Raw genomic sequence first — 17,229 nt, forward strand, 5'->3', positions numbered from 1 at the left:
GCTCATCAAAGCCAATGTGGTTATTGAAGATGATTCACTGGAGATTTGTGTTAATTGATTGATAGAATAGATTCGAGATGAATGAAAAGAAATGTTTTATTGAATCAGTAATGGTGGTTAAAAGATTGCTCTCTTTCTCTTTGGTTTACAAGTTTTTGGTCTCGAGGAGATAATAATCTTTCTCTCTCATGAATCAGTCCTTTTAGGGGTCGTTTGTTTTTCTGAGCCTATGAATCTTTGAATCTTTGAATCTTTGAATGACTCATCCTCCGAATGCTAAATCTTTGATTCTTTGAATTCTAAAAAACATGTTTGTTTTTCTCGTTAGAATAACCGCTCTCAAGAAATTTGAATATAAATCATTAGGACAATTTTACTCATGCTATCTATTTTAAACACTAACTTGATTTCTTGTTAAACAAAAATATATATTATATTTGAGGAGAAGAGATGGATTATCGAAAAAAATAAATGATAAATAAATTTATTTAAAATATGCTTTCACAAATATATTTTAACGGTTTATTTTCATATTTTGTTTATTTTAGAATATATATATGTAATTCTATTTTTAACAAAGTGGATATCATTCACCAAAAAATGAAAAACCCGTGACGCCAACATCAAATTTTGAAGAACTTATTTTGAAGCCATAAAAATCAAGGTAGGAAAGTAGATGGGTTCTTAAGAAAAGGCAAGAAGGGACTTCTTTGTTTCAAGTATTAGAATTCAAAGATTTAGAAGAAATTTTGGTGTTGAATCTTTGAATGCTAAAAAGTAACAATGAATGCTTAAACTACTAAAAAAAACAAACAAGTTTTGAACCTCTGAATGCTTAAAACTTAAGTTTAAGAGGCTCTGAATGCTGAATTCAAAAAAAACAAACAACCCCTTAGTCTTCTTTTTTCACTGTCCAATCATTTACTGCCACGTGTCCATATTCTTGCTCATTTTTTCTCTTTTTTCCGTTTTTCCGGTATCATTTGAATTTAACGAGAGATATGGACAATTATATCGATCCACGACACTTATAACCATTGTGGACAACAAATCCTTGGCAATCTTCTCAACTAGTACTCCATCATTAATGATCGTTAGATGTTACACCTTTGGCAGAATAAATTCCAAGAAACAGAATAAACAGGATGAAAGAAAACTTAAACTTTGAAGCCATGATTGATCTGGGAAGCAAGGTGACAATTAAGTTTTCAAGACAATGTGTTAATATATATGAATTAATTAAGGACACTCTTCAGTCTCCTGTCCTGGTAGAAATCAATCTAACAATAGAACTCTCCGTGTCGATCAGCAAAAGTTCAACGCTTTCCCAAGTCTCCTTATTTTGACTTATATTGATTACGTGGTCACTATAAGAATTTAAGTTCGACAATTCTAAGATTCTGTTTGTGTGAGTAGTAGATTTGGCGGGCGGTAAAAATAGTAACTGTTGTACGACTACGATGTACGGGACTAAAAAACGCACCCAAATTTAGACCCCACACGAGACTACACTGACACAAAACTCCACTCGTTAACATCACAGTCTTTCCTTTTTCAACGTTCCTTCGTTTTTTTGGTTAAAATTTTCAACCTTCTTTCTGAAAAAACAACCCAAACAAGAAGAATCTTCTTTCCATACAATAAAATAAGAGCTGGTTTCTTCCTCACAAGTCACAACTCAAAAGTACACATTCTTCTGTCCCAACCATGGAAGCTTATTTTCAGGTAAATTTTTTTTTCGGTTCGAATATCTTTATTATTTATTATTATTATTATTATTATTTTGAATGGTCACTTTATTTTGCAAGTCTTTGTCTTTTTCTGTTACTTTATTTGTTTTTCTTTCCTTAAGCGTTAAGTTTAGAATCTTAGATCGTTTTCTTTTCTAATGTCTCTCAGCTTAAAAAACATTATTGGTTCTTCTTGAGGTTGGTTTATTTATTTTTATTGATTTTATCTACAGCTTGCGTTTCCCGACACGCAAATGATGACAGTAGTGGTGGACGAAGACTTCATGTTGTCCATTGAAGCAGTTGAGCATATTCTCAAGTACAATTTCTTTGACAAGTCACTCTTGGCAGCAGCCTTAACTCACTCATCGTTAAACGACTCGCCATCTTACCAACGTTTGGAGTTTGTTGGTGATGCTGCGCTTGGACTTGCTTTTGCAAATTTTGTGTATATTACATACCCTGATCTTGATCAGGGCCGACTCTCGCTTCTCCGTGCTTCCAATATTAGCACTGAAAAGCTTGCTCGAGTTGCAGTCAGGAATGGATTGTTTCATTTTGTTAGGCACAATGCCCCTTCTCTTGATGCAAAGGTAGTCAAACTATTTTTATTGCAAAGTAAAAAATATTGGTTGGTTTTATTTGGTTTAATCTTGAGTTGATATTTGGCTTTGTACTTTTCTTTGTAGGTGAATGAGTTTTCTCTAGCAATTAAAGAAGAAGAAGAATCTTATGAGAACTTAGCATATGGAGGAAAGGTAAAAGCGCCAAAAATCCTAGCAGATATTGTTGAAGCCATTGCTGCAGCTATATATGTAGACGTCAAATTTGATTTGAAGTTTATGTGGGAGGTAATAAGTTTTTCCTTACTATTTGAGTTTTTCGAATTTTACCTTTTTTGAAGAAAGCCGTCTTTAAATTTGGTTAGTTATATATTGTCTTTCACAGGTCTTTAGTCCATTGTTGGAGCCGATCGTTACGCTGGAGAATTTAAAGCAACAACCAGTGACAATGCTTTACGAGCTTTGTCAGAAACAGGGCAAAAACGTTGATATTAAACATTGGAGGAGAGGGGAAAATAACATTACCAATGTTTTTGTGGACGGGAAGCTTTTGGCTTCAGCGTGTTCAGAACAGAAAGAGACGTCGAAGCTTATTGCATCAAAAGCAGCTTTGGACAAATTGTTGATGTCAGAGTCTATGCTGATTAAAGCTGAAGGCAGTTGTGAATTGCTAAATGGAGTGGAGGAGTTAACTGTAGCAAAGCAGAAGCTTATCGAGTTCTGTGGCAAGAAACATTGGTCAAAACCAACTTACAGGTTTGAAAATTCTACTCACTGAGTTACATTATTAGCTGAACGTAGTATTGCTTGTGTTGTTGTAGTAGTTATGAAATCTTTCATGGTTAAATGTACCATTTGCATAAAGTTTTTGAATAGCATAATCTGAATACTTTTGTGTAGGTTTCTGTGAAAGGTAGTTGATGTACCTAATTTTACCATCTTTAAGGTATTGATGGAAGTATAACATTTTATAAAGCAGTCAAAGAATCTTTGATTTAGAAAAGCGAATCCTTCCTAAGATCTTTGCTTTTATAATATTTCTCTTGTGGGAGCCCCATCTGGGGAGTTCATTCCCTGCCCACTAAAATTCATCCCTTGGATCTATGTGTATGCAAATATTGTTGTCATCACGTTTTTATTATGAAGCCTCAAAACTGACTCCAATCCTTCCTATCCTCATCCTCATCCTCATCCAAATTATTGCCCTAATAGTCCATCACCAAAATGAAGTAACTCCCAAAATTCATTCACGCCATTCAGTGTCTGATACGAGATGGCAGTATATTTGATTTGTTTTTTCTATACAAGGTACATACTTCATGTGTTACTGATAAATAATAAAATAACTGATGGATGAAGAGACATTGCGAAGAGTTATTCAGTAATGCCTGACACTAAGCTAGACCATGGAGAATCGTAGAAGGTGCTGGCTTTTTTGCATCCCTCACTTTTGGTTTTACATCCTCCGCACTTTTATATGCAGAATCTAAAGCTTCAGAGTGGGCAGGACAGATGTCTCTTCTGTCATGGGAAAGACCCACCTTTCTCTCAACTCTGTATGTCCATTTGAAATTTTCTGTGTTGGAAAAGGTTATTCATTCTGCTAGTGGATCAATGTTTCTATGGGAAGGTATTCATACCAAATATCGATCCTCGAGTGAAGGGATTTACTTTGTTCTCTGCAGATATAATAGTGAATGGGCATGCATAGTTTAGAAAGATGAGGGTATTTTGCATGACAGAAGATACATCTGTTCCGTAAAAAAGGAAATGTTCAAAGGCTCATACAAATTTTCCGTAAGTTGTAAAACAAAAAGTAAAGGATGTAAAAAATTCAGTAGCTTCGACCATGATCTATGGACTAAGGAACGCTCAATATGTCGATTGGCCACTGTATGACTCTTCTTAGTATTTTTGTATCATTCTAGTATTTTCTTTCAATAACACTTGAAATTTGGCCCCTCATACATGATAAAAAAAAAATCAAATCATGTTAGTTTATACCAGGATACCTGTTGGCATCATTGAATGTTGTATCAGCGTATGATCTCCTCACGAGGTTAAATCTCCTCACAAGTAGGACAGAGCAGAATAGGCAGCTTAAAGTTTTTAAAATCGTCAAAAGATGGTTGCAAGGTGGGGAGTTCAAGACCTTTAGAAAAGTCTTAGAACAGACCTTTTGACAAGGCATAGATACAGTAAGATGAGCTGAATTTTGGTAAAGAGGATATCACCATGTGCTCTAGGAATTATCTTAGACAAAAATCAGCCATTTACTCTTCTTCGTGTTCTGTTGATGTGATATTTATTCTGGTGTCACCAGTAACTTACCTATTAACCTACTAATAAATACAATTAACATACAACGCATGTTCTATTTCTCATTCTCTGTCTTCTCTATATACGATAATGTGACATGTAAAGTGTTTTTGGAGTCATTAGTGGTGGTGGTGGTGGTTGGGGGGGGGGGGGCATTTTGTTCAGCTACAGCTGGAAAAACTTGAACCTGCGGCTTGTTATGGGAATTGCTAACATCCTGCCCCTTTATTGGGGTAGGACCAATCCACCTCTATACAGACAAAAATAAGCTACTTGTCCACCTATACTAACAGTTCCACTTATCAACATTCAGAACAAGGAGTTAACTCTCTCTTCTCTCAAGGTTCTGCACTACAGTCCCAGCCACCTCGAAGCTGCTACCCATTACACCAGCCTCCACTTCAGAATTCGTCACCAACCACCAATTCATCGGAATTCGTTCATCCAATTTAATTAATTTCGAATGTGATATGATTAAAACAGAAAAAGACGCCCATCAATTTGAGATTTTGAGATTACATAACAACTTGCATATAGTTTTACCATGGATTTGAGATTACGAAGTGAACATTTATAACTACAAAGCATCAGAATAAAATGCCCCACTAATTTGGAATGTTATATAATGTAAATTATCAAGAAAGAACCATGGGTATTTTTGGAGAGGGAGAAGAAATTAAGAAAAGAAAAGAAAAAATGGAATAAAGACAAAGAAATAGAGAAGTGAAAGGAAATATGAGAGCTCCGTGGAATGCTGGACTATGACAGGAGGTTAGTGGTGAGTGGTGAAGGGGGTGTAGGGGTTAGTGGTGGGTGGTGGCCGAACTTGGGTCATTTGAGTTAAAGTGTTAAACAGGTTTTGGACATTTTAGTATTTTACAAGTAACTGGTCACTTTTTTTTTGTTTTTTATGGGGTAGAATGGTCCTACCCCTTTGAAGAGGGTCGACGCTAGCAATCTTTGTTTGTTATATCTAAATCTTTGTTACAGTGTTAAGAATCAGCATCACAAAGTTAACATTCTTATAACTTGAAAAATTAAAACATACATTTAACGAATTTTGGGTTTTGGTTGTTTTTGTGGTGATAAGCGCCCAACTGAGGTTTTGGTGGGATTTGAATTGTGGTAGTGATCTGCAGTAGGCAAAACATGGATGAATGGTAGGGCCACTGAAGTACCTTCAAATGGCATTGATACACGAGGTCCTTGACCAATGTGATTTTTAAATGATGTTAAAGTCCATAGACTTTATCCTATACCCAATGACAAGGCAACAAAAGTGATCTAAGTCTTTAGAAGATTTTGTCTCACAAAGTCTTCAAGAACAATAGATTATAAATAAATAAAACAACCTCAATTTCATAAAGACTGTAATTTGATTTGGTATTGTGGGTTTAACCTTGCTTGAGAACTAGAAAAGTGAACTAATGGAACTCTTAGGACTCCTAAAACATGTTTTAGAACAAACTAGAACAAATTATGATCCCAAGTCAACAAATGAGAAAGTTTCTAGACTAGGGTTTATAGTTATTTCCTTTGCATTATATGGGCACCTAGTATTATATGTGAACTGCGAATAATCTTAAATCTATCATTATAATATGGTAATAAAAAGTGCAAGTTAGGTGTAACCGTGAAAAGTGAACTAATGGAACTCTTAGGACTCCTAAAACATGTTTTAGAACAAACTAGAACAAATTATGATCCCAAGTCAACAAATGAGAAAGTTTCTAGCCTAGGGTTTATAGTTATTTCCTTTGCATTATATGGGCACCTAGTATTATATGTGAACTGCGAATAATCTTAAATCTATCATTATAATATGGTAATAAAAAGTGCAAGTTAGGTGTAACCGTGAAAAGTGAACTAATGGAACTCTTAGGACTCCTAAAACATGTTTTAGAACAAACTAGAACAAATTATGATCCCAAGTCAACAAATGAGAAAGTTTCTAGCCTAGGGTTGATAGTTATTTCCTTTGCATTATATGGGCACCTAGTATTATATGTGAACAGCGAATAATCTTAAATCTATCATTATAATATGGTAATAAAAATTGCAAGTTAGGTGTAACCATGACCAAAAAGTGTGGCATTTGTATTCTGCAACAATGGTAGCTATTACCCAGCTACAGAGACCATGATGACATGAGTATTTTGTACTCAAAACGGCTATGCCTCCCAGTTCAAAGAATGGTGTTTTAGCTTATTCCATTAAGAAAAATCACTGACTAAGTGTGTTTCTCTATTTATTGACTTCTTGTTTCCATGGAAAATATCCTGTGGGGGAGGTGGTTTGGCAGCAGGGGCGGAACCACAGGGGGGAGGGGGCCCATAAATATCCAGAAAAAAAAAATTGATTAGTTGTTTTACATCACTTACATGGGCCCGGTGCTTTAAACTGGCATATTAAAGTCTAAATTCCTTCGACTCTGGAAGGGTTACATTGCTGTTACTTCTCGAGTGATTTTCCCTTTACATTGCTGTTACTTCTCGAGTGTTCAACACCAAAAACAGTGTTTAGCATCTCTATGTGTGTTACTTTGTGGTTGGTTTGTTACATATGTATACATGTAATTAATTGTAGTGCGAATTGCCTGACTAATATTACTTGCACTTCTCTCCCAGTAAAGTATATACTTGAGGAAGTATTAATTTCATGACTTGTTCTCATGTAGCTTATAGGTAAGTTACTTCTCAATACTTTTAAGGAAGTGTAGAATTGCCTTCTGCAATTGTGTGGTTTCACTTTTAAGTGCTCATAGCAAATATTGATCCTTTACTATAATGTCTTTTTTCAAACATTTTTGAACGGACATGCAGAGTTGAGAATCAGGAGGGTCCTTCCCATGACAGAAAATACATTTGTATGGTTGAAATTGAAACTTCGGACTGCACATATAAGACAACCGGGAAAGTAAAACCAAAAGTGAAGGAGGCAGAGAATTCAGCAGCTTCCATGATGCTTTATAATCTTAAGGACACTAAATTTGCTGCCTGAGGTGAATAAAGGTTCTTAACATGTCTACTTACTTCATGGATCAGTACGTATCCTATGAATTATGAAGTTTAACATCTATTACATGACAATAAAAAATCAAAATGGTCGTAGTCTGTATTGAATAATAATGGCAGTGCACTACTACATAAAAACTAGTAGACCACTTTTTTTTAACTGTGACCTGTTGGGATAGAGCACATTTTTCAATTCCATTTGAGGGGCTGTTCTAGCATGGTGTGATCTATTACATAGGCAAAAGGCCACGATTTTATGACTGAAAAATCGTGCTCTATTAAGAGTATAGAGCACGATATTAAAAACTAAGGTCTTACTCCTGGACATGTAGTTCACATTTTCTATTAGGAACTGTGGTTTTCTTCACCTTATATCTCCATTATTAAAATCGTGCTCTTTTTTCATATCTTTTTCATTTTTTTCACCAGATATTACTATTTACCATTTTCCTGTTTAAAAATGATGAAACCTACAGAATGTTTCCCACATCATCAACATTGCAACACATTAAAGAAAACATCCTGTTTCATATCACTGACAAAAGAAAAGTTTATATCATCGTTGACACGATTGCAAGTCGACCAGAAAGTACATTCATCGAGTTTTAACTACAACAATTACAAGTCAACTAGATCACCATCATTACATACATCCAGTAATTATAAATGTGCTTTTCCATATTGGAAGCAGGAATTGAAATAAATGAATAAAGGGTTAACGAGTATTACCCACTACTAGATGAGCCAATTAGGATCCCCCCACTAGATGGAAAATTAGGGTCTCTCCAAATCCAAAAAAAAAAAAAAAAAAAAAAAAAACAAACAAAAAAAAAAAACGGTAAACCCAATTTGATTGTGTTTTTTTTTGGGGACCCTAATTTTCCATCTAGGGGGTTGGGTGGGTGGGTGTAATACTAGTTAACCCATGAATAAAATTGACAAATGACACCGTCTATTTTGTATGGACTAATAACTATAAGTATGTAATCTGCAAGGTAGGGCTAGTCATCGAGCTACTCGTGTCGAGTACTAGGGTACTCAAGCTTGGTTTGTGTATCTCTTGAGTCGAGTGCGAGTTGAGCTTAAATTTTGTTCGAGCTTTATTTTGTACTTAAGCTCGACTCATCGAGTATTCAAGTAGCTCAATGAGTCTAGATTCTTATTATTCTATACTACAAATGTAAAGGAGCATTTTAGTTTACCTTTACATACAAGGTTAGAAGGAGAATGAGATTGATTATGGGAAAGACCGAGTTCGTTGATGAGTGAACTGCCTACGTATGTATCTCTCGATTCTGGGGAGAGAGAAGAATCAGGTCTGACGTAGTTCATGTAGGTGGTATTTATAGCTAAAGGGCATGGAGATCTGGGAGACACGTGTTCTTACACGTACAAATGTGTGGTTGAGATCAAGGTTGAGTGTTAGGTTGGTTTTGGTAGGAACTTTGTGATCATTGGGAGTGGTTGTAGTAGTTTGTATATCACGGTGATTGGAAGTACAAGTATGGTCCTGGTAATGATTGCATCTGGTCGACCTGTGTTTCCCCGAGCGAGTTAAATTAGACCATCTACATGAGGCGAGCTGCTTATGAAGCGAGCTTGGAGGTCGATGACCTGAGTTCGATGAGGTCTTTGCTTATGCTGGACGCGTGCTCGATATTCGTTGAGTGTGAATATTAGTCCCTCACACAGCCCCATCTCAATAGGTCGCTGTATGTAGAGAAGCGATTTGCTGAGAGAGAACGGTGACACGTGTCTTGCATAAGTGAGAAGGACGTCTGAGAAGAGAAATGTCCATGAGGCTGGAGAGATCGCGTACTGTAGTGAGCATGTGCTGGACACGTGGGAGAATCTGAGCAGTTGGGTTTGATTTTTCGGGATGTGAAAAGACAAGACACCTCTTTTGGTAGACGTGTGGGCTAGGGCATAGGTTGTAATCATGATACCTTGGGAACTGAAGAGCGGTTATACAAAATCAAATTTGGAGAGCTGAAAAGTCATTTTTCGTTTTCTTCTTCAACAAAAATGCAAGCTAGGGTTTCTCAGGTTAGTGCTTATGCTGCTGCTGCTTTTCCGTTTTTCTTTTTCTTTCTTCTGCTCAGGCGTTGTGTGTCTAGTAGCTGGATCGGTGTTAGCTTATGGTGCTTAGTTTTGATATTTGATAAGACAAAATGAGATGTCTGACTCTGACGATACTCGATCTGAGGAGATTCAAGAAGTATCTCTAAGCTGTGGAGAATATGAGGAGGATAGGGAAGAGTTGGTGGGTTTTGAGAATGGTCATGAGGGTGATGAAGCTGAGGTTAGGTGTGAGGAGGGTGATGCGCCGATCACGGTTGTGTGGTATTTGTGGCTTCAGTCGCGGATGAGGGATCGTCCGCCAAATGGGGTGCCGCCAATGTGTAAATAAACGGGGGACGAAAGCTTTCACTGACTTGAAGGAAGTTTATAACATCAATGTGGGCGAGCTGGAGATCCACGACGTGGAGAAGAGTGTCAAGGTGTTTACTGCAGATTACGTACCACCGAACTTTGGAGTAATTATCTACGAGGGACAGCTGAGGGTTGGTATGAGGATACCATTCTCGAAGCTGACTTGCGAATTTCTGAATTTTTCTGGTAAAGCGCTCTGCCAATTTGTGGGGAATACTTGGCGGCTGCTTAGAGTGTTCGACCTGCTAAATGCGAGTGGTGAGTACTACATAGAGGTCGTTGACATTATGGAACACTTCATTATAAAGCGGTCTAGCGCTTTTAACTTTAGTCTGCAAACAGTGTCGAAAAAATCAAGCGTTTTGGACGGTGTAAGCAATGAGGCCTGGGAGAGGAGGCCGTTGCTGGTAGTGGGGAATTTCTGTGCTGGAGGGTTGAGTTTGAATTCTAGGGTTTGTAATTTTTCGGGTGCGTAGAAGTGTATTGGTTTGTTGTTTTGATGCTCTGGTTGTTGATATTGTATTTGACATGATTTTGTGTTGTTTTTGTAGAGCTCGCCATAAAAAGGGAACCTGAATGAAAGGTAATTGAGCAATTTGCCAGGCTAACTCGAACAGAGAAAAGGAGAAAGTTGCCAGAAGTAGCGCACTACTTTGTGGAGAGAGGAGGTCATGCTATCAATGAGAAAAGGAGAGGCCAGAAGGAGAGGGCTCGAGCTGGGACTATTGGTGATTCGTTCAGCCTATCTGTGATGGAGAAGGCGAAGTCGAAAGGTGATCTGGTGACCAGGGAGGACAGAAATCGTAGCCGCTCTGGGCCCAAGTGAACTGGAGGGGGTGCTGGGACTTCTGGGGTTGGTGGGTCGACGAAACGACTTGAAGCTCCCTTGGACTTGGAGGAATTCTAGTTCAATCCTCGCTAGCGAAGCAGCTTGTTGAAGAGGAAAGGTCCTATGGCTGAACCGAGGGTTGCCAAGGCTACGAGGGTAGCAGATCTGATAACTGGGGGCGACTCGGTTCTGCTGTGGCGGGCGGTGTGGAGCGAAGTGTGGGAAAACCCCGTAGCTCCAGGTCGAGGGTTGTGTTCGACCAAGAGCTCATCGACCTGGAGACCTTTGAGGTCGGTCATAGCCAGGCGATGCCCGAGGAAGTCGAGTGAGAAGGCGGCTATGGCTAGGAGTGATCTGGATCGCCAAGTGGTGTATGTGGATGAAGATGGGGTGCAGCAAACTGATGTCAGCTTCAAGTCCAACAAGATTACGGCCTGCATGGTTGATTACATGGCCCTGGACGGCAATTGTCAAGAACTGGACTCCAAGAGCTTGGCTGAGAATCTGAAGCGAATGGACCTGGCTCAATGTCTGGTAAGTGATGTTCTACAGATCTTGCTCGTTGGTTCTTGCTTTTACCCTCGGGAATTGATTGTTACTGTTTATGCATTTTTGTAGCTTGTGAGCGGGTACCATAAGTTGAAGGAGATCGCTCAGATAGCTGAGATAGACAGGGAGCTGGTGTGAAAGCTGGGAGATGAGTTGAAGAATGTCCGGGACGTCTATGAAGCTGACCACAAGGAGCTGGAGGAGTTGAAGGAGCATCAGAACGTTCATTTGGAGAAAATGACGATGACCACCGATCTGGAAATGGCAAATCTGGAGCTTAGTAATGCAAAGGCAGAGATCGCTAGGGTGACCGAGTATGCCGAACGTTGCAAGGGGGTCGCCAAGAGAGCTATTGATGCATTCAACTTTCAAGATGAGGATTTTGCTGAACTGGAGGCGGCTTATAAGGCATTGCAGGGAGGTATGGCTGGACCGGTGTCACCCGTAGTAGAGGGTGCAGGTGATGTAGGTGCCTTAGTTACAACTGATTCTCCAGTTGTTGATCCTCATGTTGGCGAGGTCGCTCCTGATGTGCTGTTGTCGTTGAGTGCTGCCGGTGATGTGGTTATTGCTGCTGGTGAGGGCACTGCTGGTGATGGGAATACTGTGGAAGACGAGCTGCATCCCTTGTCCACTGAAAAAGTTGTCTAGTCTGCTTTGAATTTGTGAGTTGAGAGTGGTTTTTCTGTTTTTGTTCCGTTGATGTATGGTGTGATACATTAGAGCTGGTTTCCTAGGGTAACCTGGGCAGTTCGACGTTCTCTTTTATGGTTGTTAAAACACTGGGCGAACTGGCTCCCTGTATTGTTATGGGGAGCTCGTTGTATAATGAATGGTGATTAGCCGAGCTGGATTTTCTGAGTAGACTCAGCACCTTGGCTAGTAGACGAACTGGGGCTTGAATTTGGTCGAGCAGCTCGTCCTTTTGCTTTTATAAAATGCTAGTTTTTGTTTGTCCGCTTTGTTTAGCTTTTGATGGTGTGAATGTGTGATTCTTGATATTGTTATAATGGCCTGGCTGTGTAGGCGACCCGTGGTAGTAGTGGGTGAGGCTAAGTAACTTGTGAGCCTTAGTGAGCGTCCTGATCTTTATTGGTCCTTAGCATTGTAGGTTGCGATTAGTGAAAATTAGTAAGTCTGTACGAACTGCGGAGAGTGTATTATGTATGCAGCGTCATTCATTATTGAGTGTTGAAGTGATTTCTGCACGTGCGTGACACGTGTAGGAATATGAATGGTTGGAGATATGCAATGATGGCTACCAAGTAGCCTAACGTTTGGCATCTCGATGTCATTATGATGTGCCTAGGGAAGGTGCGTTTCTTGAAAATAAAAGAACTGTTGCTAGGATTTGAAAAGCATTTGCTCATCTTCTTCTTTCAGTTTCTCTGTTCTTCTCCAAAGTTCTTGCACGCTTTCCTTTGCTGTTCATCTCAGGTACGTGTTCTTCATTGCTTGATTCTCCGTTCGAACAATAAAGCTTTGCTCTTTTGCTAGTTCGTTGATCGTCGGTTGTGTTTGTAGACTTTATTATGGCCAGGTGAGGTGGAGCTGCTGCTAGTGATGGAAGTGAGAGGGAATATTCTCCTCTCGTTATGGAGGAGATTGAGTTCGTAGACCAGTGCCGCCATTGTGACTACGGCAAGAGGAAGGTGGTGGCTCCGGAGGCTACGAGTAACAAGCGAGCCAGGAGGCGGTGTCCCCATTGTGGTGCATTGTGTTCAGTCTCCCGGTCGAAGAAACGTGGGGGCGACTGAATCGATGAACTGGCGACCTTGGTTAAAACCAACGTGCTGCGGGTGAAAGTTTTGCGCAACGTGGGGAGCGAGTTCTTCTATGTCGGGGGAACGGGGAAGAAGCGTATGGTCCAACGCTATGACTGTAGATTCCACTCAGCGCCCATAGCGGCCTGCCTTCTGAAGGGAATTGTATTAAATGGTGACAAAGCAGAGTTGGAAGATGAAGACATGGGGACGATTTTGGGGACCATGGATAAAGCCTGTTATTTGGTAAGTTCTTTAGTTGATATGGTTTTCTGCTGTTTGAGGGGCGACTCTAACTTTGGTATTTTATTTGAAGTTCCTGGCTGGGTATGATAAGCTGAAAAGTCTTGTTAAGCGTTCTGACGATAGTGACCATTCTAAAGTCGAACTGGAATGCGTGCGAGCTGCGTGGGAGGCTGACAAGAGGAGATTGCAAAGGATGATGAAAAAGTACCGGGACAGTTTGGAAGAGAAGTCTGTGCTGGTTAACTCGATGAAGGACTTGCAGGAAAAGCTGGTTGAAGTGACGGAGTATGCTAAGTAATCGGCTTGTGGTGTTGTTGACGAAGGCTTAAAGGTGCGCATCGACCGGCATGTATCGAGTATGTCGAGATGAGCGAAGTACTTGATTGCGAGTCGATCGCGCCCGATCGTGGGGCTTTGGGTACGAGTATGTGTGTCGTACCCAGAGATGCGAGGAACGTTGCCTCGACCAGTGCTACTCCTGTTATGCCCGCTGATGATAAACACATTGTTGCTGATTCATGATTGTAATTTTTGGACTTGTCTGTGTAAGTTATGAATTTTTTGGATGTTTTGTCAGTCCTCCTCTCTGTAAGAGAGTTAAACAATAGAGCTGGTTTCTCAGGCTTGCCTGAGCAGTTCACCTTTTGGTATAGATATAGAACGAATTGGTTTCTACGAAAGTGGCAGTTCGATATTTGCAAAAGTTGTAAGAAATACCGATCTGGATTTCCTGGGTAAACCCAGCAGATCGGTAGATTCGCGAACTGGTTTCCTGGTTCTGTTTAGGTAGTTCCATTGATGAATGTGTATGGAATGCATGTTTTTACTTATGCTGAATTGCTTGTAGCTATTGTTCCGTTTATAATGCATATGACATATAGTGGCTAAGAAGCCTGAGAATTAGCGTAAGGAAGCGTTTTGCTTGTAGATAACGTTCTAATTTATGGGTTGCCCACTAGTAAGAACTGTATAGGCTGTGGAGTCCGTTCGCTGAGAGCGTTTTCATTGAGCTGATTCTAAAGTTATAGGTAATCAACTAATGAAAATTGGAGAGGCTCTGGAGCCTGTAAGCTCAAGAGAGCGTGCTGCTCACGGAGAGCGTTTTGCTCGTGTAGAGTGTGTTAGCTTAAGAAAGTATACTACTCACGGAGAGCATTCTAACTAAGTTGATCTTAGAGTTATAGGTCCTCAACTAGTGAGAATTGGAGAGGCTCTGGAGCCTGTAAGCTAAAGAGAGCGTGCTGCTCGCGGAGAGCGTGTTAGCTGATGAAAGCATACTGCTCACTGGGAGCGTTCTCACTGAGTTGATCTTAGAAGTATAAGTCCTAAACTAGTGAGAATTGGAGAGGCTCTGGAGCCTGTAAGCTTAAGAGAGCGTGCTGCTCGTGGAGAGCGTGTTAGCTTATAAAAGCGTGTTGCTCACTAGGAGCGTTCTCACTGAGTTGATCCTAGAATTATAGGTCCTCAACTAGTATTGGAGAGGTTATGGAGCCTGTAAGCTCAAGAGAGCGTGCTGCTCGCGGAGAGCATGTTAGCTTATGAAAGCGTATTGCTCGCTAGGAGCGTTGAAACTCATGAGAGTGCTGAATGTGCGCGTATACTGGTGGTGCTTTCAGTGCAAGTTCGATGTCTTGTTGATGAAATTGAACGATGTAGGTTGTAATAAAAACATAAAGACATGGAATGTACAACAATGCATTTTTATTGATAATTTTTTTTCAATAAATAAGTGTTCTAAGGGCGTGGCAATGGTTTCCCCCCTTGGGTTTTGATCCAGTACGCTCCATTGCCAATGACTCGTTCCACTATGTACGGTCCCTCCCAAGTTGGTGCTAGCTTGGAGTCATCTTGAGTCTTTTTCAGAACTAGATCACCAGGTTGAAAAGATCGAGGATTGACTCACTTGTTGTAGGACTTCTTTAGAGTTTGATGGTAAGATGCCACTCTGATGGCTGCTAAGTCACGGCGTTCTTCCAGCAAGTCGACCTCTCGAGCTAGGACGGAGTCATTGTGTCTAGACTCGACGAGTTTGGACCGAGTCGTAGTGACTGTCAGTTCGGTGGGAATTACGGCCTCTGTGCCATAGCATAAGGAGAATAGTGACTCACCTGTGCTGGAGCGAGCTGTGGTGCGGTGAGCCCACAGAATGTTTTCTAACTAATTTGGCCATTGGCTTTTGTTCTTTTCAATCTTTTTCTTCAAATTCTCCAAGATTGCTTTGTTGCTAGCTTCTGCTTGGCTATTGCTTTGAGCGTACTGAGGAGTGGAGAATGCATGATTGATCTTCCACTTGGCCAGAAACTCCTTGACTGTTTTTCCCTTGAATTGGGAACCATTATCCATCAGTGTGTGTGGCAAGCCAAATCTAGTGATGATGTGAGTCCAGATGAAGTTTCTGACATGTGATTCCTTCACATGAGCTAAAGGAATTGCTTCGACCCACTTAGTGAAGTAATCAATTGCAGCTAAGACGAAGCGAAAACCAGTACTCTTTTGTGGGATGAACGGTCCCATGATGTCCAAACCTCACATGTGAAATGGCTCAAGGGCTTGCAATATTGATCAATTCGCGAGCTGGCTGGATGATATTGTGGCTAAAGGTCTGTCATTTGATGCACTTGAGGACATATGTTTTGACATCGATCTGCATTCGAGGCCAAAAGTATCTTTGGGAGATTGCTTTGTGGGCCAAAGAGTGACCTCCAGCATGGTTTCTGCACTCTCCCTCATGAATTTCAGCAAAAATCAATTGACCTTGTTCTGGGCTTATGCACCTTAAGTGAGGTCCGCCAGCAGATTTTTTGAATAACTTGTTATTTACCAAACAGTAACGGCGTGCCTGATATGGAACTTGTCTGGCTTTGGCACACTTTTCTGGGAGTGTACCGTGCTGAATGTATTCTTTGATGGGTTGCATCAATGTTTGACTCATCTGATTGTCAGAGAGTGGGCACAGGTCGCTGATTTCTAGGACGTGTTTCGCTTGTTAAGCAGGTCGGTCAACTACTTCAATGAGTAACTGCCTAGGGGCGCAGTTCGGTGTTTGAGTAGTCAGGTAAGCTAAACTGTCTGCGTGACGGTTCTCGTCATGCAAAAAGTGGTGTATGGTGGCTTTCTTAAAAGACGGAAGTAACTGATAAACAACTTGACGGTACTTAGAAAGGTTACCTTCGTGGGTAGTGTACTCTTTAGCAATCTGGCGAACAACTAGTTGCAAGTCACTAAAGACTTGAAGCTCCTGTACACCGAGCTGTAGCGTCATTCGAAGCCCTATGATTAGTGCCTTGTACTCCGCCTCGTTGTTGGAGGTCACGAAGTCGATGTGAACTGATTTCTCCATCATAGCTCCATCTGGTGACACTAAGACGACTCTGACTCCACTCCCTCCGGGTTGCTAGAACCATTTACAAAGAGAGACCATACTGATTTGTCGTGCTTTTTTGTGGATGGGATATCTGTTTCTGATTCCCAATTTAGGTCGTCGACAGGAAAATCTGCTAGAAAATCTGCAATGACCTGTCCTTTTTGAGAGGTGCGTGGGACGAACTCGATGTGGTGTTCCCCGAGTTCTTCGTCCCATATTGCTATGCGAGTTGTCTTATTCTCCCTATGAAGGATTTTCTTCAGCGGGAGATCGATGATTACTTTGATTGGATGCGCTTGAAAATAAGGCCTGAACTTCCTTGCAGAATATAACAATGCGAGTACTGATCTTTCAATGTAAGAGTAGTTTTTTCAGCTGGGGTTAGCATCTTACTTGTAAAGTAGATTGGTTTCTCTAAG

At 40.4% G+C, this 17,229-nt stretch overlaps 2 protein-coding genes across 3 annotated transcripts; both read left to right on the forward strand.

Annotated features, from left to right (window-relative positions):
- The first annotated feature begins 1,402 nt into the window (after positions 1–1,402).
- LOC147475606 (ribonuclease 3-like protein 2) lies at positions 1,403–7,786 on the forward strand. Its single transcript, XM_086581733.1, has 5 exons — positions 1,403–1,725; positions 1,964–2,323; positions 2,420–2,581; positions 2,679–3,049; positions 7,435–7,786. The coding sequence occupies exons 1-5, from the start codon at positions 1,708–1,710 to the stop codon at positions 7,610–7,612; spliced, it is 1,089 nt and encodes a 362-aa protein (XP_086437859.1). The 5' UTR covers positions 1,403–1,707; the 3' UTR covers positions 7,613–7,786.
- A 2,247-nt stretch (positions 7,787–10,033) lies between these two features.
- LOC147475607 (uncharacterized) lies at positions 10,034–12,392 on the forward strand. Of its 2 annotated transcripts, none has more exons than XM_086581734.1 (2): positions 10,034–11,422; positions 11,507–12,392. In XM_086581734.1, exons 1-2 carry the CDS (start codon positions 11,012–11,014, stop codon positions 11,573–11,575), a joined length of 480 nt encoding a protein of 159 aa, XP_086437860.1. In that variant the 5' UTR covers positions 10,034–11,011; the 3' UTR covers positions 11,576–12,392. Both variants share the same exon structure in this region, with proteins under 2 accessions (XP_086437860.1, XP_086437861.1).
- The last annotated feature ends 4,837 nt before the right edge of the window (positions 12,393–17,229 follow it).

The sequence above is a fragment of the Coptis chinensis genome, chromosome 9 (genome assembly GCF_015680905.1).
Source record: "Coptis chinensis isolate HL-2020 chromosome 9, ASM1568090v1, whole genome shotgun sequence".
In the NCBI taxonomy this organism is placed as follows: Eukaryota; Viridiplantae; Streptophyta; class Magnoliopsida; order Ranunculales; family Ranunculaceae; genus Coptis; species Coptis chinensis.

Excerpts from the sequence above, each read along its gene's own strand:
- LOC147475606 (XM_086581733.1), top strand. Across the intron at positions 2,582-2,678 it reads ATTTGAAGTTTATGTGGGAG|GTCTTTAGTCCATTGTTGGA; the intron begins GTAATAAGTTTT and ends TGTCTTTCACAG. Across the intron at positions 3,050-7,434 it reads TGGTCAAAACCAACTTACAG|AGTTGAGAATCAGGAGGGTC; the intron begins GTTTGAAAATTC and ends ACGGACATGCAG.
- LOC147475607 (XM_086581734.1), top strand. The coding sequence starts at position 11,012 with ATGGCTGAACCGAGGGTTGCCAAGGCTACGAGGGTAGCAGATCTGATA. Across the intron at positions 11,423-11,506 it reads TGGACCTGGCTCAATGTCTG|CTTGTGAGCGGGTACCATAA; the intron begins GTAAGTGATGTT and ends GCATTTTTGTAG.